This window comes from Plodia interpunctella, chromosome 27, assembly GCF_027563975.2.
Source record: "Plodia interpunctella isolate USDA-ARS_2022_Savannah chromosome 27, ilPloInte3.2, whole genome shotgun sequence".
Taxonomy (NCBI): domain Eukaryota; kingdom Metazoa; phylum Arthropoda; class Insecta; order Lepidoptera; family Pyralidae; genus Plodia; species Plodia interpunctella.
This window is the reverse complement of record NC_071320.1, coordinates 1546934-1572247: the sequence shown is the minus strand read 5'-3', so window position 1 is coordinate 1572247 and position 25314 is coordinate 1546934. Positions and strand designations below refer to the sequence as shown.

The following is a 25314-nucleotide window of genomic DNA, read 5'->3' as shown; positions in this document are numbered from 1 at the left end:
ATAAGGTTATACCCGTTCTACTGTCGTGATTATTATAGAGTAGACGAACGGGTGATATTAGTTTTCGATATGAAAGTATGTGGTAAAATTTAATAATCAGTTACTTAGTTGATTAATTTGCGCCACCGTCTCGGAAAAATTCCGTTTCGCGCCATTTTCTTTTCGCTGTCGACTTTTCCTTATGCTTTTTCTACGTAAATGAAATTTCTTTCGGTATTTTTTGGTTTGCCAATAGCCAATAGAAGACTATTATTATATTACATGTGTTTGTAATGCGAAAGTAAGTTTGTTTGTTATCTCTTCACGCTCTATCTACTCGACCAATATTCTTGAAATTTTGTATACGTATAGGTAGTTTCAAGTGTGGAGAAGAACTGGCTACTTTTCATCGCGGAAAAATAACTGTTTCCGTGAGACATTTACGCGGACGAAGCCGCGGGCAAAAGCTATTATAAGAAATATAAATTAAATCTTGTTTTTTTTTTTTAATATCAGAGACAACAACATTGAACACAAAAAATTAAAAACTGCATTCTTAAACAACGTTCGATTCGTTTACAGTATCAATAATACGTATACGATAAATGCGAAAGTGAATTTGTTTGTTTGTTACACTTTCACTGCTCAATCGATCTTCATGAGTCTTGGTAACTATCTTGTCAGGAACAAAGTTGCGAAGAAGGATGTATGTAAAAGTTTGTCTGTTGATCTTTCCCGCAAAATTATTGGACAGATTTATATGAAACTAGCCGTCAATCCCGGCTTCGCTTGTGTAAAAACTTAATAAATTATACACCTAAACCTTCCTTACGAATCACACTATCTAATGGTGAAAACCACATAAAAATCCGTGCAGTCGTTTCTCTTGAGTTTATAGCGAACAGACAGACGCGACAGAGGACATTGTTTTATAATATGTAAGGGTAAGGTGATGTGTGGTCCTAGATGCTATTTCCTACCGCGAATGTCGTATGAGATGACCAAGGGATAACAGATGTTTTGCGTAGCTAGGGCTCCGCAAAACACATTGAGAACCGCTGTCATGGATGGATATTTGCGTATATTTTTCGTTAATATATATTTTTTTCATTGTCACTTTCGACGCAAGCGTTTCTCGTTAGCGATCTTGTTTTAATCAACGTGTTATATAAATCATGTCCGTAGAGTAAACTGATGTTCTTTCGTAGGTGGCTGATCCTATTTAACCATCAAACCTTGTTCAAATAATAGTTAATTATCATCGGAAGCCAGTAAGGTTCAATATTGCATTGCCATCAGAACTAAACATTGAAGATATCTGCTTCAAAATTGAGTTACAATTCTCCATACATACGTACATTTTACAAATGTATATTAATATATATGTAAATATTTTAACGTTCATGTGGTCTGTCTGAAAGCCCACTTTTGCAATTCATTATGTGATTTGTGAGTGTGTTGTTTCTGTCATTTCTAACCCTGATGTCGGATTTTGTTCAAGTCGCCTAAAGGCATCGACATGACTTTTACGACTATTTACCGCCATCTAGCGGCAGGTAGTCGCATACACACTAGTGAACTAAACTGTCCACCAGTGTGCTGGTTTCCTCACGATGTTTTCCTTCACCGGAAGCAAGTGGTGTTCTATGAAAACTACTATATATGAGTCAAATTGGTATATAAACTCATGTGGCACGAGTAGGATACGAACCTGAGACCTTTCGATTCACAGGCGGGCGTCTTAACTATTACGCCACCACCGCTTCCTGTCTTGTGATTGTAAAATGATTTTAGTATTAAGTTATTTATTTATTTATTTATTATCACACGTAACAGATCACAACTATTGCTATATCAAGTTCGCCATCTGCTTTGTTCTTGGAATAATAAAGTTTAATAAATATGAATACTCTATAATTTAAATTATCTCTGGTTGGCTGGAAGAGATCCCTTCGTGGAGTAAATTTACCTTCTTGTTGTATAATTACATTGATTAAGAAAAATTTACGAAAATATAGGAAAGCAGTCTCTAGGCTCCGACGCCCAATGGCTGAGGAAATAAGTGGAAAAATGCTCAGATTGATGAGAGATTAAATAAATCGATATTTTGTACAAAGAACACATGTGAAGTACATATATAATTATGTACTTACATTTTGACGACCTCCGTGGCCTAATGGTCACCATGCCGGACTGCTACACTGGAGGTCCCAGGTTCGAATCCCGGTCAGGTAAACATGAAAAATGATATTTTTCAGATTGACCTGGGTCTTGGATGTTTATCTATATATGTATATGTTATAGAATATAGTATCGTAGAGTTAGTATCCCATAACACAAGTTTCGAACTTACTTTGTGGCCAATCAATCTGTGTCATTTGTCCTAATATATTTATATATATTTATTTATTTATCACAAACAAAAATAATCACATTTCATGTTAAATATAAGCTTAATGTAAGAAGTTAATGATAAAAGGTAAGTCATTTAATGGTTATTTCGTTTAAATACTTTACATCAAAGTTAAGTAAGGAAACTTACCTAACTGTATTTTTGCCGGCACCAGACACATGTACCGTTCTTAAGCTTCACCCAGCCGTTGGATACGAGAAAACTTGTTTTTTAACTGATTAATAGCTGTCCGCGACTTTGTCTAAGTGGAATTTACAATTTTTTACACTCTCACTCGCTCTTCACGTGCTCCCGGTTTCCTTCGGGGCTATGCCCAGGTTCAGCGTAAAAGTAAATCTTTTCGAAGATTTGGCTATAATTTTACGATCATACGCACGGACTGAAGCGGTGGTGGTGTAATGGTTAAAACGCCCGCCTGTGGATCGAAAGGTCCCAGGTTCGAATCCTACTCGTGCCACATGAGTTTGTATACCAGTTTGACTCATGTATAGTAGTTTTCATCGACCACCACTTACTTCCAGTGAAAGAAAACATTGTGAGAAAACCTGCATACTGGTTGATTCTTATTAACTTGTGTGTGAAATGGAGAAGGCAATGGCAATTTTTTTATAATAATATATCAAAGTACATAATGTACATGCCTTTGCAACTGATATTTTTATGGTTTTATATTACAGATAAAAATTATACATAAATTTATATTTAAAAAATGGTAAGCCCTTCTGGCATAATAGGGACCAACACTGTTTGAATGAGTTTCTTTCGGCATTTCTTCTCAGCAGTGGTCGTTCCGAAATAGTTTGTAGGTTGTGAGAAATAACTATTTCATATAAAAATTAATTGACGTGAAAAAGTGCCTGTCAAGGTCTAATTTCCGAATAAATGATTTGAATTTGAATTTGATGTGTGTTGGTCACACTCATACGCACTCCATATAGTTTCTAGGATAAAACATGGTTAGAGAGAGAGGGAGAAGATAATTCCTTTCAAAGTGCATTTTATGATACTTTGGACTCCAAGGTCTGAGGAAACCACCCACTCTACAAGTCTAAAAGACAAGGTCACATGAATTTTCCTATCCTATCGTGTCGGTTGTTGTATGTCTGATTTGAACCTGGGCCCTTTCTATCAGACATTTTACGTATAACACCGGACGTTTTCTGCTGTGATGACTGGCACATTAATAACCTTCTCGACACCAATTATAGGATTGATTGATTAACTGAAGCGTGACCGACTCGCACTTGACCGTTTCGGACTCAGGTCGTGACCTCAATCATTTATCGCCAAATGTTTTCTCTCGGATCACTTTCGATCGCCGGCGACGGATTAACACGACCTGATCGACCACAGATAATGCAAAGATATCAGTACACAATACTTACTATACAAAGAGAGTAAGTACATATACCAAAGATGATGTGAAGGAAATTTAATTAAGTCAAAGTTAAATGGTGCAACCCACTCTAAGGGTGACTGGCAGTAGTCAGCTTTAACGTTAATTTAAAAACTGTGCGCCGGCGACGTTTAGATAAAACAGCGTACGTTTTACTGCGCAGGTTTTAATTAACGTCAAAGTTGACTGATGCAACACAGTGTAAGTAAACTTTAACTGTAGCTTGTAATGCTCATTAACCATACACAAAACACGTTTATTTCGTCGGCGATACAAAACAACATCGAAAAGTTATGTAAAAATGGCGCCAAGACGGAAAGCGTGATATTTGGAGAAAATTATATTGATGTTAATTGATGACCATGTTGTGGCCGCCAGTGTTAATTTATATGTTTAACTAGCTTTTTCCGGGATGAAAGGTACCCTATGTCATTCTCAATACTTAAAGCTTGGTTGAGTAGATAGAGCGTACAGGTAACAAACAAACTTACTTTCGCATTTAAACTAGTTGTTCGCCGCGAACTTAGACCTTGCGACTACAATATTTTTGTTTACAAAATTGTGATTATATCAAAAACTACTTAACCGATTTTGTTGCCCCACGAACTTAAAAATTCTATTGAAAAAACCTACATACGTTATAAATTTCATCAAAATCAGACCAACTGTTCGAAAGTTATCGCGTTACAAACATACATATATGCAAAAAAAATATATTAGCCCCAAGTTGACTTGTAGGTCACGCTCGCTTCGCTCGTTCAGTCAATAAAGTGCCATTTAATTATCGTGTTTGATTTTGTTAATACGTTCATACATTTTATTTTTCACCCAGTCAAATAGTACAGAAACAGAACACAGTAATAAGCCTTTCTTCTGATACTCTACTCATGTGGCATGGGTTAGCCGTCGCGAAACTAAGTTTACTTCCTAAGCGCAGATGAAAATCCTAATTTAATTTAGCATAACGGGTTTGGCATATATTTTTTTGACATAATAATATTTTGATACACTTGTCTTTTGGCATACCTTTTCAATAAGCATAATTATAGTTTATGCTAATGTATTTTACCATAATTTTGATTTGCATAAAGCTATAGTGTAGCAGTAGGTCAGGGTGCGGCGGGGCGGCCCTTGGACCATCCATAAACCGCCAATATGCTTTAGAATATTATGCTTAAAAATGCTTATGGTAGGTATTCGTAAAGAAATTGTGCCTATTATTATGATAAGTAAAAGTATGCCATGTTAAATTATGACATAAAATTGTATGCATAAAAATAGGGAACATCAGTTCTCCGACAATTGCTTCGTCTACGGACGTTTCGTCGACAGAATGTTTCGGGCGTTTGACCGACAGAACACCTTATTTTTTTTTTTAAATTTATTTATTAATGTACACAACATAACAGTGTAAATATAAAACTTACAAATAGGAAACTAAGTGCAAAGGTACTAATTATTTCTATAGAAATTTCTTCCAGTAGACCCGCGACAGAAGAATGGGAATAAAAGAGGCGTGTACAAAAAAGAAAATTACAATAAACTTAAATATTTTATATAATGCATAATATAATGTATAAAATATGTATAAGAACTATATATAGTAAATAAGCTATAATAGCAAATACAAATAATATATACTTATATATATTAGGATCAAACAGAAAGGAGATGTTCCATCGTCTACGAACCATTCGCCGACAGAATAGAGGAGACATTCTGTCGGCGAATTGTTCGTAGATTAAGCAATTGTCGTAGAACCATTTCAGACTCAAGAAGAGGCGGCGCAACAAACTTCACCGCATCCTTATACCTGAGAATAAAAACAAGAGTCAGATAAACACTGCGTCATCTCAACCACTAATTATGTTTCGATCGAAAATTCAACATTCCAATTCATAATTTCACATCTGATTTCACTGCGCCGGCGCCGGCTTGCCCGACTGCCGTGAATCGAGGGTGTTATTTGGCACTGATAAAAATATCTTCTAAGTTTGCGAAGAAAACTGAATGCTGCTTACCTCCTGCGTTAATTGTAAAAGTCAATCAAGGGAAAGGCATATAATTTTAGAATTATATCCGGGGTTTGGCTAGTAACCTGTTTATATATTTGATTAGCTGCGCTTCGGAGCTTCGCTCCCGTGGGAAAATCGGTATAAAATGAACCCTATGTGTTATTCCAGGTTATATTCTTCTCGTGTACCAAATTTAATATCCATCCAGTATATTTCTCGTGAAAGAGTAACAAACATACATACATCCCATACGAACTTTCGTGTTTATAATATTAGTAGGATAGAAGGCGCGTTGATGTCTTTTGTAAGTGATAGAGTTTATTCGGTCCAAGACACATTCATAATTATGAGGTTTATTATTTAATCTCTCTTCCAATCTGTGCATTTTTCCGCTTATTTCCTCAACCATTGGGCGTCGGAGCCCAGGGCCCGCTTTCCTATATTTTCGTCAATTTTTCTTAATCAATGCTGACATTGAAAATAAACTCTTATATGTCTCCACAGTGTCGTCGAACTGGGACACATGCCGACGCGAATGCGTGAACAATGCGCCGTTTGTATGAGAGCTTTCATTTATCGCAATGTAAAACCAGTAATGTATACCGATACCGCGAAAGTATCGTGAGTATAGCGAGTATTAAATTTAGCAAATTCAGCTATGGTTTTATGACCGGCCCCCAGACGAGATACTACAGATATCTATTGTCAATTACTCTTTATATATCTTAGTTACGGACGTATAATGGGAGGATATGGAGTGGTCCTATTGTAGGACGGAAACCACACGCAAGAATTCTAAGCTCCACCTATCGGTAAAGCTAAGAACCACCTCAATATATGAATGAAATGAAAGCCTTAAGATCGTAAAGAGAAAGGCTGTACTTCAATATGAGTGCTGTTATTGTCTCTGCCACTGTAGATGGCGCTGTATTTAACCCACTTTTAAAAAAGATGGGTAATGACATTTTATGTAGACGTTTTTTGCATGGTGTGTCTGTGATTTTTTGCAAGGTGAGCTTCTATTTATTCAAAGTTATATTCAATTCTAGTTATATTCGTTACATATATTTGACATATATTTGCCATAGCGGTTCAGAGGGGTAATGCTGCCAGCCATCTTGGAACCCTTCCAAGCGGCGACGAGCTGGAATTTCTTTATTATTTATAATTATAAATTTTTCATATATTTGATACAAGTTCTTCGCTGCGAATTTAGAACTTGCGAGCACAATATTTTTTACAAAATTGTGATTATTTCAAACACGGCTTAACCGATTTTGTTGCCCCACGAACTTAAAAATTCTATTGACAAAACCTACATACGTTATAAATTTCATCAAAATCAGACCAACTGTTCGAAAGTTATCGCGTTACAAACATACATACATACAAAATATATATATTCGAAATCATAATAAATTATACATAACACCTTCCCCGGGAGTCACACGATCGAAATAAAAAAAAAACTCGCATCAAAATCCGTTACGAAGTTTTCCATACGTGACGAATGAAATCCTTTCCTTCATAGTCGTCGTGGAATGAAACACACACAACGACTTTCTTGGCATTATTAATGGAGTGGTTTGCCATTGCCTTCTCCATTTCACACACAGTGTGTTGGTTTCCTCACGATGTTTTTGCACCCAAGTAGCATTCTCTGTACTCGTGTTACCCAAAGGTCGACTGTTTGATATCTCTTTTAGCATTAAGTCTGGTTTACTTTAATATAATACTATTTATATTTAGTGCAATACAGTTTAAATAAATAAATAATAATAAACATTAAATATCATATTCAAAATATAACAGACAAATCCAAATATAATAAGCACATACAAAAAAATACATCTTTATCGAATGTCACTATGTTAACTTAGTAATCAGCTGTCATACATTCAAAACTTACAAAGCCAGTGATGGTCCGGGCTAGGCAGCACTATCACAAATCACTGTGCATTACATAAACCAAGACGTCATCATTGCACTTTTATATAACAACTTAACGTCCCGATAGTTGATACAACGGCAGTCCGACTCAAACGGCCGCGGACGGCGCGCGCGTCACAACTGTCACAGATTAAAAAAAAAAAACAAACAAACTAAAAAAAAAAACAAACAAAAATAAAACATGTTCTAAAACTCGAATTAAAACTGGCAACAAACAAAAAAACTATTTTTTTTTTCAAATAATTAAAAGTAAAATGAAAGTGAAATCGGTGCATTGACCGCGCAAAATGTCCAATGTGAAGGAATGGAAAGTCATGCTTCTACTTTTGGCGTCGGCAGCCGCGAGCGAGCCGAGCCGGGCGCTGAGCATAGTCTATCAGAGGCCTTATAGAAACATCATGTTCGTGCCCAGGAGCTACAGGAGCAGAGCGCGGCAGTCCAGAGTTTTGTTTCTGGACGAAGACGAGAATCACCAGCAATACGGGAAAGGTGAAATCGATTTGACAGTCGATAAGAATTCAAAGATTAAATTCGACGAGAATCCCGATTACGAGTTCACGTCGCCAGGGGAGGAAAAGGAAGACATCCCGTCTGGTAACGAGCGGTTTTACGAGCCGTATCGATTTAGACAATATCCAAAGTTTTACCAAGGGAGATTCGGGCGGCCGTACGCGCCAAGTTTTGGTTTCGAGCCGTATCAATCTTACCCTGTAGTAAGAACCAGTTTTTATCAACCCGGTTGGAAGGCTAGGACACCCCGTGTAGTGTTTCCGTATACGGAACCCGTTCAGACGAATTCACACGCGGGTCCCGGTTTTGACAATGTGGTTTTTCGTGATCAGAATTTTGGTACCAGTGACATCCCTGCGGACGACCAGGCGCTGCAGGACATTGGCACGGGAAACGCGGACGCTTTCGCTGAAAGAGGTAAGCTTAAGTGGATTTGTTTATACATGTCACACACGGTTTTTAACTTGATTTCGAAAATAATAATCATATGAAAAAAATCTGGAATCGAGCGGGAACTGAACCCGCGCCCCTGTCTATACGGGACAGTGCTCTTAACCACTGAGCTATCGAGACCATGACCGTTCGGGCGAATTCTTCTATCTCTTTCCGTTTTACGCCTGTTTAAGTTACACTCCATGAACAGAACACTCCTTCATATTTGTATAATTTATTTTACAACACTCAATAATTAAGTTGAAGTTTGGGAGATTATTAACTAATCTGTTCTTAAAACTGTTAACTGAAGGTAACGGCATTCTCATTAAGTTTGTTCCTGTCTCAGACTAGGTACACGATTTGATAATAAAATGTATTTTAGTCATTTTCGAGAACATACATTAAAATCGATATTGAATAAACAACATTAAAAGGCTTTACACACTACGTATCGTAGATCCGATGGACACAAACACAGAAACGTATACAACAACACATCCAGAACCGAAGACATAATATATGTGTAAAAATTATAAATATTTGCTCATGCTGGGATTGAATCCAGGACCTCCAGATGGCGAGCGCGGGAACCACTACGTCATCAGGGTCGTCATATTAACATTGTTATTTTTATGTTATTTAATCTTGTTGGCACACAAAACAGTTTCACAACATAACATATTAGACCATGTTGTGTTGTAAAACTGTTTTGTTTAAAAGCATTCAATGGATAGTTGAAAGACCTTTTTCACAACATTAATTATTGCACAAAATTGACAAATAAAAATATGATGAAGGTGTTTACATTTAGCGAGAAAAAAAACGTTAAATTAATTAATTACACATAAGTTTGTAGTTCTCAATCCGTCATACCGTCATACCTTCTGAGACGGCTTCACACATAGTATAAAAAAAATCGTTTCCCGCTGTCTGTTCCTATGTATGCCTTAGATCTTTAAAACTTTGCAACGTATCTCGATGAGAGTCTGTTTAATAGATAGTGTGGTTCCTGAGGAAGGTTTAAGTTTATATAATTTATATTGATTGTACCCGAGCGAAGCCGGGACGCGCCACTACCTTACCTCCTACATACCTCTCTATAACCTCGTAATATCTATCGTCAGCTTATCATTGCCTCGATTCGAATATTGTACACTTGTGGGTTTCTTCCATTCTCACTGTCGCGTTTTAATCAGGTAATTGTTACTTGCGTTGCGTTTTGGAATTTTCGGTTAATAATTCTTCTAAATGCGAAAGTTTGTTAGGATGTATGCGTGTATGTTTGTTACTCTTTCACGCAAAATTTACCGGACCGATTATTATGAAATTTGGTACACGGGTAGAATATAGCCTGGAATAACACATAGGGTACTTTTTATCTAGAAATTTCCACGGGAGCGAAGCCCCGGGACGCAGGCTTGTATCTATTTTTCCAATCAAACAATGTATTTGCTTAAATGTGGTAGGTAATACCGTGAACTTAATTAGCCTGAGATTCACTCAGGTGAATGAAAAATCTTTTAGTAAAATTTAAACACCTAGGTGCATGAAATACAACATTCACTTAGGTAGATTTTTTACATGTGTCCTCTATGTAGGCCGTATGGTTATTCACTATTTGGCCACGAAAAGTGACCACGTTTATTTTTATATACAACCAAGAGACAACGCTCAGATGCAATAATCAAGTAGAGATTACGCGTGAAAAATAATTATGACTTTAACCAGTTGACCACACGCGTCACGCGTCACCATATGGTCTGTCATGTTACTAATCTAAGCAATTTTTGCATAAAGATTGTCATAATTGTCGTCACATTTAGGGTGGGTTACACCGTCAACTTTGACGTTAACTTTAACGTGCGCAGAATAATGCAAATTACGTCTTTTGTCTAAACGTCAGCGGCGCGCTGGTTGAAATCAACGTCAAATTTGCTGCAAATCACCTTTAGTAACTTACAAAATATTAACTATATAAATTATCATACAGTGGTACTTCATGTACCTATATAACATTACTGCATATACACGCCTCCGGTGCCATCCGGTGAAGGAAAACATCGTGAGGAAACCTGCACACTGGTTGATTCTTATTAACTTGTGTGTGAAATGGAGAAGGCAATGGCAAACCACTCCATTAATAATGCCAAGAAAGTTAGTAATAACCACGAACCTCAGCCATGAGGAATACGACTATGAAGAAGAAGATATACATATGCCTATATAATACGAGTCACTTTTACTATCGTGCTGGTTACTAATTTGAGTTTGTTCCTCTTGTCACCTAATTCTAGTTCCTTAGTGACATCGATTCAGTAAATAGTTACGACATTATGACTACACGATCCTTACAAATTATTTATTTATTAAGTAATAGGCAGTTTAGAGTACAGCTGATTACGTATGGTACAAATTTGTGTTATCATCGCGCGTTCTTGATCGAATTCGAACATGTGGCGCAGCGAAGACACGAAAATATCCAACTGGTATTATGAATGCGAAAGTTTGTTACTCTTTCACGCAAAATCTACTGGACCGATTGTTATGAAATTCGGTACACGGGTAGAATATAACCTGGGATAACATAAAGGCTAATTAAAAGCTTGTAAATATGGAGTATCGGCATATGTTAATGATGACAACAAGCCACATTTTTAAAGAGGGAGACAGACAACTGGGAGTAAAGGAAATATATATTTGCATGTGGTCGTGAGAAGGTACGCTTGCGTGGTAAGCGACGCTCGTTTTTACGCGCAATGATGGGTGACCGACTAATAGTAATTACTAGGCTTCAATGCCTCCGGTTGTGTGTTTGTTTTGAACTGGAGGTCGTATGAACGTGGGAGAGTATATGGCAATTGAAATGTTTATTCGGAAATTGAATCTTCCTGTATTTAAAATACAAAACGAAATATTTTTTTCATAGTTAAAACAGAGATATAAGTATATTTATATATATAAATATGTATATTTATTTATCTATCTAAGCTTTATTGCACACAAATAAAATTTATTATACAATTTCCAAACTTTTGAAGTCTTAATTTTATGAACAGCCGCCTGCCAGACGGTAACACTTTTTGGGAATAATATTGTTGCCAGCTGTCAAAGATTTTGTCCCGTAGTCGCCTCGTACGACATCTGCAGGGTCTAGGGTTGAATCACACGCCATGTCCACACAAATATTATGCCGTTCACAATGAGGATATTAATTTTTTTATGGGGTAAAAATTGAATAAAATGCATGTGTTCATACGTGAGGTACGTAAGGACCTTGACACACGCAGCTCGACCGTGTCCAATTGCAAATCATCCAGTCGCTATTGGCTAACGTGCTAAGGGTGGAGGCACACCAGGGTTTGAACATCGAAATAATAACCAATTCTATAATCTATGATTTTGAACAAGGATTTATTGATTTCTTTTATCTATGGCTTGCTGCAAAAGTTATAATGTCTGTTTTAACTTTCTTTATTTTGTTGTGTTGCTTATTTTACCCTTCATGTTTGTCTGTCCTACCGGTTAACTGGAATAGATCCCTCCATGGGATATATCTCCTTTATTTATACAGATAATTTGTTATACATTGGCATTATTGTATCTATATGCTCAGTCGATGGTGCTGAACAACTTTTCGCATGGAAGCAACGTTGAATTCGCGAAAAAAAAATGATTTGATCCATACATTTTCCACAACTTTGGTATTAAAATGTTATAATGGTGTAATGGTTAAGACGCCCGCCTGTGGATCGAAAGGTTCCAGGTTCGAATCCTACTCGTGCCACATGAGTTTGTATACAAATCTGACTTATATATAGTGGTTTTCATCGACCACCATTTGCTTCCGGTGAGGGAAAACATCGTGAGGAAACCTGCACACTGGTTAATTATTATTAACTTGTGTGTGAATGGCAAACCACTCGTTGTGTGTATTTCATTTCACGTGATGACCACGATCTTCAGCCACGAGGAATATGACTATGAAGAAGAAGGTATTTAAATAATTTATTGGGTTTTTAACCAAGCGAAGCCGGGGTGGGCCGTTAGCTGGTATTAAATTAAACGGCTCAATGCAAGGATATCTTTGCAGGCGGGTTCTTCGTTGTTTTAAATTTTTGCTTGTTCTTTTCTTTTCCTATTGCCTCCGGTGTAAGAAAACATTGTGAGGAAACCTGCACACAGGTTGACAGTTTAGTTCAATACTGTGTATGCGGCTTACCACTAGATGTCGGTAGATATTCGTAAAAGTCATGTCTAATGCCTTTTAGCGACTTATAAAATCTGACATCCGAGCATATAGTAATAACACTCGAAAAGCATGAAAGATAATATTTTCAAGAAAGGAATTGTTTTGTAATTTTTTATTTCTGTATCTAAGCAATATTTACATAAACGGTTGGTTTTGTGGAAACAAATGCAAATCATTTGGAAATTGGTCCTTGAATTATGCTTTGGTTAAGGAATATTAGAATATTAATTTTCCTTATTTGTTCTATTTAGTGAGATCATTGTTGACCAAATAGAGAGGGTTAATGTTTCATTTTACACAATATCACCAAATTCATATTCAAATAATTTCTTCACAAATTAGACCTTCACAGGCACTTTTTAACGTCCATTTTTATATTAAACAGTAATTACTCAGAAGCTACAAACTACTGGCATTTCGGAACGACCACTGCTGAGAAGAAATGCCGAAGGAAACTCATTTGAACAGTGTTGTTGCCTATCATCCCAGAAGAACTTACCATTATTGTTTCTTAAATATATAAAACTACATAATGTACATAGTCAAAAAGTATATCAAATAGTTGAATAAACTTGTTTTAAAAATGTCATATGTCACACTAGCTGCGCCCCTGTGCTTCGCTCCCGTGGGAATTTCGGCATACAAAGTACCCTATGTTATTCCAGCGAAGCCGGGACGCGCTGCTAGTTATTTAGTTCACTCACTTGAGTGACAAATGGTTACAAAACATTTCAAGACAGACAGACCGACGATCAGCCTTGGTATTAGGCAATAGAAACCTTTTTTCACACATTACAAGCAAAAATTGCCGGCCTACCGCGTAGGCTTCATAAATACACGGAGATTCTCATACTAGATGTGTGACGTGTGTTTCCGCCCTAAAATACCACCTTATAATATCCTACAACGGATGCCTTACTAGGCGATTCGACTAGCTTATAGGTTACTCTCGTACGAGTCAACTAAGGGACACAAAGTCTTGACAGGTGTAAGGCAACAAAAGCATTCCCAAAAAGGGTTAACGTCGGGCGGGTGTCCGATTATAAATCATACGAGTAGTAATATCTTATAAATGGCTATTTTTTTATAAGAAAATTTTAATCATGGGCGTCACAGCTCCGAATGCCACCACGTACACTCGAACGTGAGAACGAAAGATTTTGTTGCTTGCTCTTGGTTCTTTTGCTCTTGGTTTTTACTAACTTCCTACCAATATTATTAATGCGAAAGTTTGTGAGGATATGTTTGTTACTCTTACACGCAAAATCTATTAGACTGATTGTTATGAATTTTGGTACACGAGTAGAATATAACCTGGAATAACACACAGGATACTTGTTATCCCGAAATTCCCACGGGAGCGAAGTCCCGTGGCGCGGCTAGTTCTATATACATACAACAATTATCTTGAAATATACAATAGTGGTATATCGCATTTGAGAGAGACATTACATTGATTTTTGTCAAGTTAACAACTAACAAGATGTGGACACGTATATATTACGTAAATACATTTTACCGTCATACTGTAGTCACTTCCACGCATCTATTTCTGTGTTGTACAATAGAACTTTTACTCAATTGTGTGGTAATTCTGTCGCTGACAAGAGAATACTCATTATATCCATTGACTAGTTTGACTCTCGGCTTTGCCCGTTATGAATCTTGAATGTAAATGTGATAAGTTTATTAAATTCAGTATTTGATCTAGATGCCGACGACCGGGCGAAGACGAGAAAGCGGGTTCTTAGCTCTCACGTTCAATAGAAATGGAAGAATCCGGGAAGGCAGATCAGAGAGAGAGAGAGAGAGAGAGAGAGAGATTGTTTTATAAGCTTCACACGTTTTCACGCAAAAGATCACATTAAAAAATCGATTTGATTATGACAAATATTCGGGATCGAATTTAATATAAAATTTAAATTAAAAAAAAAGTTTGTTTTGTCACTGTCACACTTTACAATATTTGGCATTGACAGAACGAGACAAAACATACTTTAAATATTATGAATACACAGGGACAGTTAAACATTTTCAAGTTAATTTTCTGACTTCAAATGGACTTTAAGCTTTTTCTTGAATCCATACTAATACTAAACATTTTCGCATGTATGTCTGTCTGTTCCGCTATCACGGCTAAAATACGTTTTTGGAAATTTGATATGCATGTACTTAGTTAAAAACCCTGAAATATATATGACTGACTATAAATAAATAAATATTAGGACAAATCACACAGATTGAGCTAGCCCCAAAGTAAGTTCGAGACTTGTGTTATGGGATACTAACTCAAGGACACTATATTTTATAACAAATACATATATAGATAAACATCCAAGACCCGGGCCAATCAGAAAAAGATCATTTTCCATCATGACCCGACCGGGGATCGAATCCGCGACCTCTCGGTTCAGTGGCAAGCGGGTGAAGTCGCGGGAAAGGGCTTGTATAAACAGCCAATTCTATTTAAACAGCTAAATAAGTAATATTTCATTAAATGTTCACGCTTACAGTGATATAGACAAACAACGACGTTGTTAATGAATTGTTTTATTGACGAAACAAAAGTAGCGTTCGTTGAGTCACGCAAATGCGCCCAGAACGGCATACCTCGCCGTTCTGTGGGCGAAGTGCGGGTTAACATTTTACTTCTCATCATCGAATCGATTCGGAATGAGACACAGCGAACCAATCACATTACGCCATTGTGACGCAACGACAACCACACTGCAATGTCATTGGTTCGCCGCGTCACACTTCGAATATATTCGATGGTGAGAAGTGAAAATGCGAATCCGCACTTGGCCCTCAGTGCACCAATTACAACAGCACATAATAGTTCCGTTTAGAGCACCGATCAATATTTTTCAGGTGCTAATCGATATTATTAAAATGTGTCACTGTCTTCTTGCTTTTAACATTTTTACAAGCTTTCATTTAGTTTCACGCTGTCCCGTTGTCTGTTTGTAATCAAATCTTGCAAGTTTTTTTTCCTCCAACTTCCAGTTGTCCTACAGAGTTAATATTTCCTATTTCGCTTCAGTTTCCATGACAACGCATTATTATGAAAACCATGACCTGATGGTGCACCCAGTATCGGCTCCCGACGAGGGAACTCCTCAAAGGCTTACAGCACGGACATGAGTTTTTTGTCAGGCGTTAAATGCCACAAGATCTGTCTGACGACAATTAAATGCTTGTAGCGAAAATTATATTTTGTTAAAAAAATGTTTAAAGATTTGTTCATGACCTCTGACCATAGATAAAATATTCTTTCTTTTATCTATGTCTTTGACGTTTTATCGTCGGTTTAAATGGTTTACATCAACTTATTAAAAGTATTAAGTAAGTATCAGGGTTTATAAAGTAATTTGTACTATTTACTTACAAGGAAACACTTTTGTATCTATCTGTTAAAATTGTTGTACAAATCCTTTAAGAAAATAAATAATTTATTATTATTATTATTTACTTCCGTATGGTCAACTCGTGAACGGGTACTGCTAAGCTGGTCAGCTGGATTCTCATAAGTATATTTTATTTGGTTAATCATATTTTGTATTTGTATTTTTTATTATCACAATTATAACCTGTTTTTGTAATACCTTTCGGCCATGTTACTTTATTATGTTATAAAAAAAAAACTATAATGGCAAGCTCTTCTGATGAGTTTTTTTTAGGCATTATTTATCGGCAATGGTCGTTCCGAAATGCTAGTAGTTTGTAGTTTCTTTGACAACTACTACTTTATTTCATATTTTAAGTGAAAAAGTGGGGTCCTTTGTTTAATGGCACAAATTTAAAAAATAATAATTATGTATAGGTCTAAGGGTAAATGTGAAATAACAAACTTTTAGGTTAGGTTAGTTCTGCTTCAAACCGTTATGCGTAAGTACGTTATGCTTAAAAATCATTATGCCATAATACAGTATGCTATACCACCTTAGTTAAGAATTAAATTGTTATGCACAAAGATAGAAACTCAAAAAGTGCCTGTGAAGCACAGATAGAATAATATTACATCAAAGAATCTATACAATGATGTCATTATTATAAAAAATGTAAGCGTTTGTGAGTTTGTATGTTTGAGGCGGGTAATCTCCGAAACTGCTGAACCGATTTCAAAAATTCTTTCACCATTAGAAAGATACATTATCCAAGATTGCTATAGGCTATATTTTATCTTAAATATCCCACGGGAGCGAAGCCCCGGGCAACATGTAGTGTTTTTACATCTGTGCTGTGAAGGAATTTTTTCTTTTGCTGATATCTTGTATTCATAATGAACTTAGCCGAGTACTTAAAAAACATGTGAATATCCAATTTCATTTCAATACGACAGTCACGCAAAAATAATAAAAATACAGTTTATTATACCTATCTCTGTCTATCTTATGCGACTTATTGTGTATGTAATAAGGATGAGCGAAACTTTCACGTAGAAAAAATGTAATTTGCGTGATAATATAGACGTCAAAGTAAACAATCGTTAACTCTTTATTACGTAAGGAGTAGGGTTCAGAATTGCTATGTAAATTGTTAACAGGAAAAGTGTTGCGGTTATGATGAGCAGTTTTAGTATTTATGGCGTACGTAATAAAGATGGAAACGGTGTGCTCAGTCGAATGTCATTACAATATGAAAATGAGAGTTCAGGAAACAGCCATTACCGTTATACATACGTTGATATATTTCACACATTTTTTCGTTAAATGGCGAGTGTATCAAAGAATTCCTGACGTAGAAAAAGAACGCGCTATATTAGGGCCATTCAAATTCAAATTAAAAATTATTTATTCAATTTAGGATGACATAAATGACTTATGAACATCAACAAATTACTTAAACTAAGTTTACCGCCGACTTCCAAAGCGGAGATGAAGAAGAAGCGACGCAACAAACTTCACCGCAGCATTTTCTCCAAACACGTCAATTAACAAATGTAGGTCTTATGCATAATTAAAAATTAAGAGGACGAATTTACATCATTATTAAAAAAATGACAAAATTGCCTTATTTATAAAATAATATAATAACTAGCGATCCACCCCAGCTTCGCATGGGTGTAATATGTACGTTTTATATTAAACTTTCCTCTTAAATCACTCTATCTATTAAAAAAAACTGCATTAAAATCCGGTGCGTAGTTACAAGATCTAAGCTAATACATTAGGACAGACAGTGGGAAGCGACTTTGTTTTATACTATGTAATGATGATAATCATGTTAATTTTTCCACTTTTTCCTAGTATACTGGAAGTCTCGGGTTCGATCCCCGGCCAGGTCAAGATGGAAAATGAACTTTTACAAAATAACTTGAGTATTTAATGTTTATTTAAGATACGGAATATATTATCACTAGCTTCCAGTCCCGGCTTCGCTCGGGTAATAACATAATAAATTATACACCTAAACCTTCCTCAGGAATCACACTATCTATAGGTGAAAACAGCATGAAAATCTGTGCAGTAGTTTTTGAGTTTATCGCGAACAGACAGGCGCGGTAGAGCACTTTGTTTTATAATATATAATGATACTGACGGTTACATATCATATTCACAATTTTTAAGGTTTATTTTCAGTCTACCACTACGCTTTGAAGCATTACAACCGATAATCTAACATGCGCAGATAAGGGATATACTATACTACCTATTACGTAAACATTATTATGTATGTTTGCAATATGTTATGTATGTCGTGAACCCGGCAGGATTGTTTACTAACTAACCAATGAAGAAGGCTGATGAAGAAGAATGAGTTAACGAGATATAAGAATATATAATTGTATACGTATATGTATATATAAAATGTTTATTATATAACTGTACTTATAGGTATAACACCAATAGGAAATTTAACTAATATTCCAAACGCGCTTTTGCCCTCGGCTCCGCCGGCGTTAATTACCACGGGGACAGTTATTTTGCGGGATAAAAGGTGGCCTATGTTCTTCTCCACACTTCAAACCAAATTTATGCAAAAAGACAAAAACTAGTTTTAGTATCTGACTTTAAAATAATTAATCTGTACTCTATAGTAATGTCAATTTTATGAATGATTGATTTTGGTAAAAACATTGAATGATTAGGTAACGTAACTACCTACTAATTCCATGGGTAAAGATTCCTTCCTCAAGAGAATTGACAGATCGCAATGACAGCGCGGCCGCAGCGACCGTAACGCTCTGAGAACCACCAGAAAGTGGAACAGACGGACAGACTTTTGCATTTATAAATATTAGTGTGCATTCGAAGTGCGAATTTACTTTTAATATTATATCTTTTCAATTTTGTGGGAGCAAAAGTATTGAGTACTAGCTGCGCCCCGGGGCTTCGCTCCCGTGGGAATTCCGGGATAAAAAGTACCCTATGTGTTATTAAATAATAATAAATATAAATAAATAAATATATTAGGACAAATCAGACAGATTGAGCTAGCCCCAAAGTAAGTTAAGACTTGTGTTATGGGATACTAACTAAACGATACTATATTTTATAACAAATACATATATAGATAAATATCCAAGACCCGGGCCAATCAGAAAAAGATCATTTTCCATCTTGACCCGACCGGGGATCGAACCCGGGACCTCTCGGTTCAGTGGCAAGAACTTTACCACTGCGCCACTGAGGTCGTCAGATATTATAGGTTACAGGTTATATTCTACCCGCGTACCAAATTTCATAACAAACCGTTCAGTAAATTTTGAGTGAAAGAGTAACAAACATATATCCTCATAACTTTCGCATTTATAATATTTGTGGTATTAAATAAAAGGTATACGAAAAAGATGATGCGTCCCCAAAAATATATTGAGGCCAGTACAAAAATGACTCATATTTTTATTATATGCACTGTTAAGAACGGACTTTCTACTGAACGCTTTCAAGTTGCATAACCTCAAAAACGGCTTGATGTAACTCAGAGTAGTATTATGATGTAATAATGGCCCCAATTACTGATCGATATATTGTCTCACTCTCACTCTTTGTGGGTAACAGAGACGGTTATAGTGGAAAAACTGAAGGCCGTATCGGAAGTAACTTCTGGTTAACTTTTGGCACAACCATATTATTGGCATACGATTGGTTACACCGCTAAACTTTGACGTTGACTTTAACCTGTCCGCCGACGTTTAGAAACAAATGGTGTATTTTGCACTTTTCTGGCTGGTTTAAAGTTTACTCTAAAGTTGCCAGGCGAAGGCTGAACACAATCCAAGGGTGAGATTTACCATCAAATTTGACTTGAAATAACAGGCGCGCCTGTGACGTTTGGACAAAATGGCGTATCTTGACTTTTCGGCGCACTTTAAAGGTTATATATTTTTGCCCCAAGTTGATTTGTAAATAATTAAATACTTTATTTATTAATTGCTTGAAACCGTGAAAAGTGTAAAAACATCCTACTAATATCCTAAATGCGAAAATTTGTGTGGATGTATGTATGTTTGTTACTCAATCACGCAAAATCTGCTAGACGAATTGTTATGAAATTTGGTACACGGTTAGAATATAACCTAGAATAATACATAGGGTACTTTTTATCCCAAAAGTCCCACGGTAGCGAGGCCCCGGGACGCAGTTAGTAATCATTATTAATACAAAATATTAAATTACCTACAACGTGGCGAGTGGTTCCGCCCTAGAATAGGACCACTCCATATCCTCCCATGGATGTCGTACGAGGCGATTAAGGGACACAAAGCCATGCAACTGATAGGCAACAATATCATTCTTAAGGAGGGTTAACGTAAGGCAGGCGGTCGATTGTAAAATGATAGCCAAATCTTCAACATTTTAATGTTCATTAAGGTGACCCTGGGCTTCCTGTAGTCATAGCCCCGAATGCAACTAGGAACACGCGAAGATGAATGAGTGATTAAATTACCTACAAATTGGAAATAGTAAGAATATCTTTTAAAATCTGTTGACGCTCGTATAGTAAATGTTCTTATAATATAGTTTACTGATTTCTATAAACAACCATTTAATTGTAATAACTCTGGCATTTCCTCTACCGGCATAATGTGTAATTTTAAAACCCGTCAAGTGTGAGTTGGTAAATTGTTTTCTGTTATGTACAAAATGTTTAGTGTTGTACAAACATATCTTCAGACATGTTTTAGTTGTATTGTTGTTTAGTTGTATGTTGATGTCATATTTTTTTTATAGTATAGTGGGCAAACGAGCACCCATCACCCGGGTGATCACATTTTAAAGTCGCCATTTTGATAATGTGGTAATTTCGGTTTAAATTTTGATACAGGAGCACTTTTTGATATGGTGGACTTGATTAAAGGTTCTTTCTGAGAAAAAGGGTCTTGACAGACTGACAACGAAACAATCCTATAAATCCTGAGTTACTAAGGAACCCGAAAAATGTATTAGATATTTTGTTATATAATAAATATTCTTAATAGGAAGCGATCAATCAAGAAATGTATTTTATTTTAATCAATGGTATCGTTATCTGTTTTAAAGAAATAAAGTATTCATACTCGTGGTTACGTTGTTAAAGAAAGTTGATGGATATTTTACTTTTTTAATAGAATCTTACGTTTATAAATGGTGGTGGTCTAGTGGTTAAGACGCTCATCTGCGAATATGTCTCAGGTTTGAATCAATTTCGCGCCAGTAGAGTTTGTATACCAATATGACTCATATAGCAGTTTGCATAGACTACCATTTGCTTCCGCTGGAGGAAAAACTTGGTGTGCAACCTAAGTATAGTTACAAAAAGTGATTTGATTACAGTTTCTTGAATGTTTCACGTCAATATTGTTTATGCTATAAACCAGCCAATTAATTATTACACTTCATAATGTAACTCGTTAAACAATGCATATACCACGTTAATTAACCAGATAAACAATAATATAACCTCGAAATACTTTCATATATTTAATTTTCACAAACAGCAAACACTTTCATGCAAACAATGGTGTAGTTCCCATAGTTTTTGTATCCATCAGTGAAACGAACGTTTTCACCCGACTTCGCCCGCTCCCACGATGCTTGAGATGTGGAAATTATTGTGTATTGTTGGTTTTTTTTAAACTCTCGACTGGTTTATTTTCGTTATTCGTCTTTAAAACGTGAGAGATGTACAAACAAATCGAGGAAACTATTAAATTTTGAAGTGATCGTACAACTGTAGCTACCTATATCTTTCTACTAGCGACCCGCCCTGGCTTTGCACGGATGGAATGGTATTTATTTATTTAATCTCAGGAAGACTTGCAGCTAAACAAGTATTGATGATAGAATAAAGAAACAAGAAACAGAAAGACAATGAACAGTCTCCACAGATAGAAAATTATGCATGCGCTGGAGTCACTGCCTCTATCGAAAAACCCCGTATCAAAATCCGTTTTGCCTAGTTATAAAGGAGACAGACAGCGAGGTTATAATAACGATTTAACCTAACTTAAGTATCCGAATCAATTCTTTCTATTTCTATATCGAGGCTGTTAAATATCTATGTTTGTTATCGCCTATGGAAACTAATGCGTGAGTTAGATTGGTGTACGAACATACGTCGAACCTGGAAACTGGAAACGATGCCGAGAATTAATAGTTAAAGCAGAATCAATTTAATAGTCACATTTGACATTTGCCAGCCTATAGCTAGAACTGTCAAAAAAATTCTTCTTTTATCAGTACTGTTTCTTTATATAGTTTTTGCCCGCATGCGTTGTTTAAGTTAGTGTTGTACACAAACTTTATATTCAATTGGGGGTGGATTTTTGGAAAAAAAATCTACCCTATATTCGAACGGGAGCCTTTAACTATATTCACACTAAATTCCATCAAAATTTGTCCAGCGGTTTAGCGGTGAAAGCGGAACAAACAGACAGACTTTCGCATTTATATTAGTATTGCGTAAAGTTTTGTAGTTCTGATTTCGGAGCAATAAATATTGTGTGCCCTTTCGTTACAAGGTTATAGGTAAATGTGATCTATTCAATTGGTCATACTTTAGCATCTCTTTGGCGCTGTCGCGAATCTATATAAATAAACCACCAACGACATCGCGTCATAATGAACTTGATGTCAAATGATATAACCGTGGTTAACTTTCATTTGTTTTACGCTGATCCTCATCTCGTGCCTCTAACAAAGGTTGGTGATTAATGTGTATTGTTATGCGTTGTATATCGTTGACCCTAACCTTTGTCCAAAGCGGTGATAGTCCAGTGGTTATGATCCCTGTGACCCGTAGGCCCAGGTTCGAATCCTACTCCGACAACTGCGGATAACGAAGTTTAATGGCGTTCCCCGATGTATTCATTTGGAGGACAAAGGTTCTTCTTATAGTCGTAATCTAAACGAAAGAAACCAAAAAAAAAAAAAACAGAAAACATGAGTATATAAGTATATAAATTTATGTTAAAAGTAATTAAATTTACATGTCGATGAACCCATTCAAATACAATCCTTATCCTCATCCGCACATTAGCTAATAAATGCTTTCCTTCACTGAAAGCAAGTGCTGGTCTATTAAAAAAGCTATATTTGAGTCAGGTTGTTATACAAACTCACGTAGTATGAGTAGGATTCAAAGCTTGGACCTTACGGTTCTCAGACAGGTGTCTTAACCATTGGAAGCCAATCGCTTCACTGGCTGAATAGAATAATTATCATTATGTAGTTTAAGAGCGAGGCTCTTGTCGGTGGAGTTCCTTCCATTGTGCTCTCTCCAAGGCCAACTCCTTCATTTCTTGATACGACACGACACCCACCTTTGCTTTAATTTGTCTGGTGCAACTATCTTTTCATCTTCCAGGGCCTCTTCTTCCTTCCCACCTTTCCTTATATAATATATCTGAAGAAGGCTGAATAGAACTATGTTGTCCTGTAAAAAACATTCGTAAACATTTAATTATCTGTGGTCTGTCAAGTCACGGTTGCAACATCCTCCGATCGGATCTCGCCGACAAAAAGTTATCAGATCGCTTGACATTGTCAAAAGATCATTGCACTTTGGAGGGCCTGCAGAGTTCATTGACAGCCAGTGATGTGGACAACATTAGATTGTGCAATTTAGGCAGCTATATTGCTTCTATTGACCCTAAATTGTCCTCTCCTATTTTTTTTCGTAAATACTCGTATCTTCTATTAGTTGGGCCTTGGAGCTTCGCTCCCGTGGGAATTTCGGGATAAAAAGTACTCTATGTGTTATTCCAATTTATATTCTGCTCGTGTACCAAATTTTATAACAATTAGTCCAGTAGATTTTGCGTGAAAAAGTAACAAACATATTAATATATACACACATTATCCTCACAAACAAAACAAGAGTTAGGTAGTTTTACTATCTGATTTTATAATATTTTTTAGTGTGGTAATGTCAATTTTATGAATGATTTTTTGGAAATGATTCCTTCTTCAAGTACATAAATACGATCCGTCAGATCGTAATGACAGCGCGGTCGAAGCGGTCGAAACGCTCTAAGATATAGGATAGATTAGTTAATTACGTCTTACAATAAGAAAGACAAAAGTTTATACCAGAAAACGAATTTTTATATACAAAAGGTCAAAGTTTGACCTAATTGTAACCGTTTAAATAACAAAATCGTTGATTAACCAAACAAACTGACCCATAGGTCAGGATGTCAAAACAGTGACGTAACCGGAAGTATAGTGGTTCTGTATTATATCACAACAAACAAATGTGAGACTCAGTGACGCAACTGACAAATTTGTGGGTGGACTTTTCGGTTCTTTAAGCGATGCAGCTCCAGACATGGCGCCAGTATTTTTTATGTAATAACTAGTTGTTTACCCGCGGCTTCGTCCGCTTAAATGCCCTCGGGAACAGTCTATAGTATTAGGATAGTTGGAATAAAAAATACCACACAACGCTATTTAGTGTTTTGTTTGTGTGTATCTAGTGTATGTGTTTATTACAAAGTTATAAAACGTGCATTTAGCGCCATCTACAATGGAATACAGGTTTTTCGCAAATCCCACGGGAACAATAGCTTTTTCGGGGATGAAAGGTAATCTATGTAAGGACATAGGGTACCTACCTTCCATAAGAGATGGAGAAGGCTCCCTACTAACATTTCAAGAAGATTGGTTGAGTAGATAACGAGTAAAGAGTAACAAACAAACGAACTTACTTTCGCATTTATATTAGTTGAGATTGGGATTGTATATGAAAATATATATATATCCTAGCTTATGTCCGCAGCTTCGCCCGTTTTCCCCTTAAGGATGGATATATCTACTATCCTTTTTTAGCGGACATTTCTTAATCACAATCTACCTTACTGCCAAATTTAATCTAAACTGGTCTAGTAGATTTCGAGATTACGTGATGAGTGAGTCAATGTTCTTCGCTTTTACATAGATAG

At 36.2% G+C, this 25314-nt stretch overlaps 1 protein-coding gene across 3 annotated transcripts in view; it reads left to right on the top strand.

Annotated features, from left to right (window-relative positions):
- The first annotated feature begins 7829 nt into the window (after positions 1–7829).
- LOC128681474 (uncharacterized protein) overlaps positions 7830–25314 on the top strand; it is a 47233-nt gene continuing 29748 nt past the window's right edge. Inside the window, exon 1 of one of the 3 annotated variants that reach the window (XM_053765388.1) lies at positions 7830–8680. In XM_053765388.1, the coding sequence (XP_053621363.1) occupies positions 8041–8680 (640 nt within the window). In that variant the 5' untranslated portion in view covers positions 7830–8040. The remainder of the gene's footprint in view (positions 8681–25314) is intronic. The other 2 variants (XM_053765389.1, XM_053765390.1) reach the window with 2 other exon arrangements.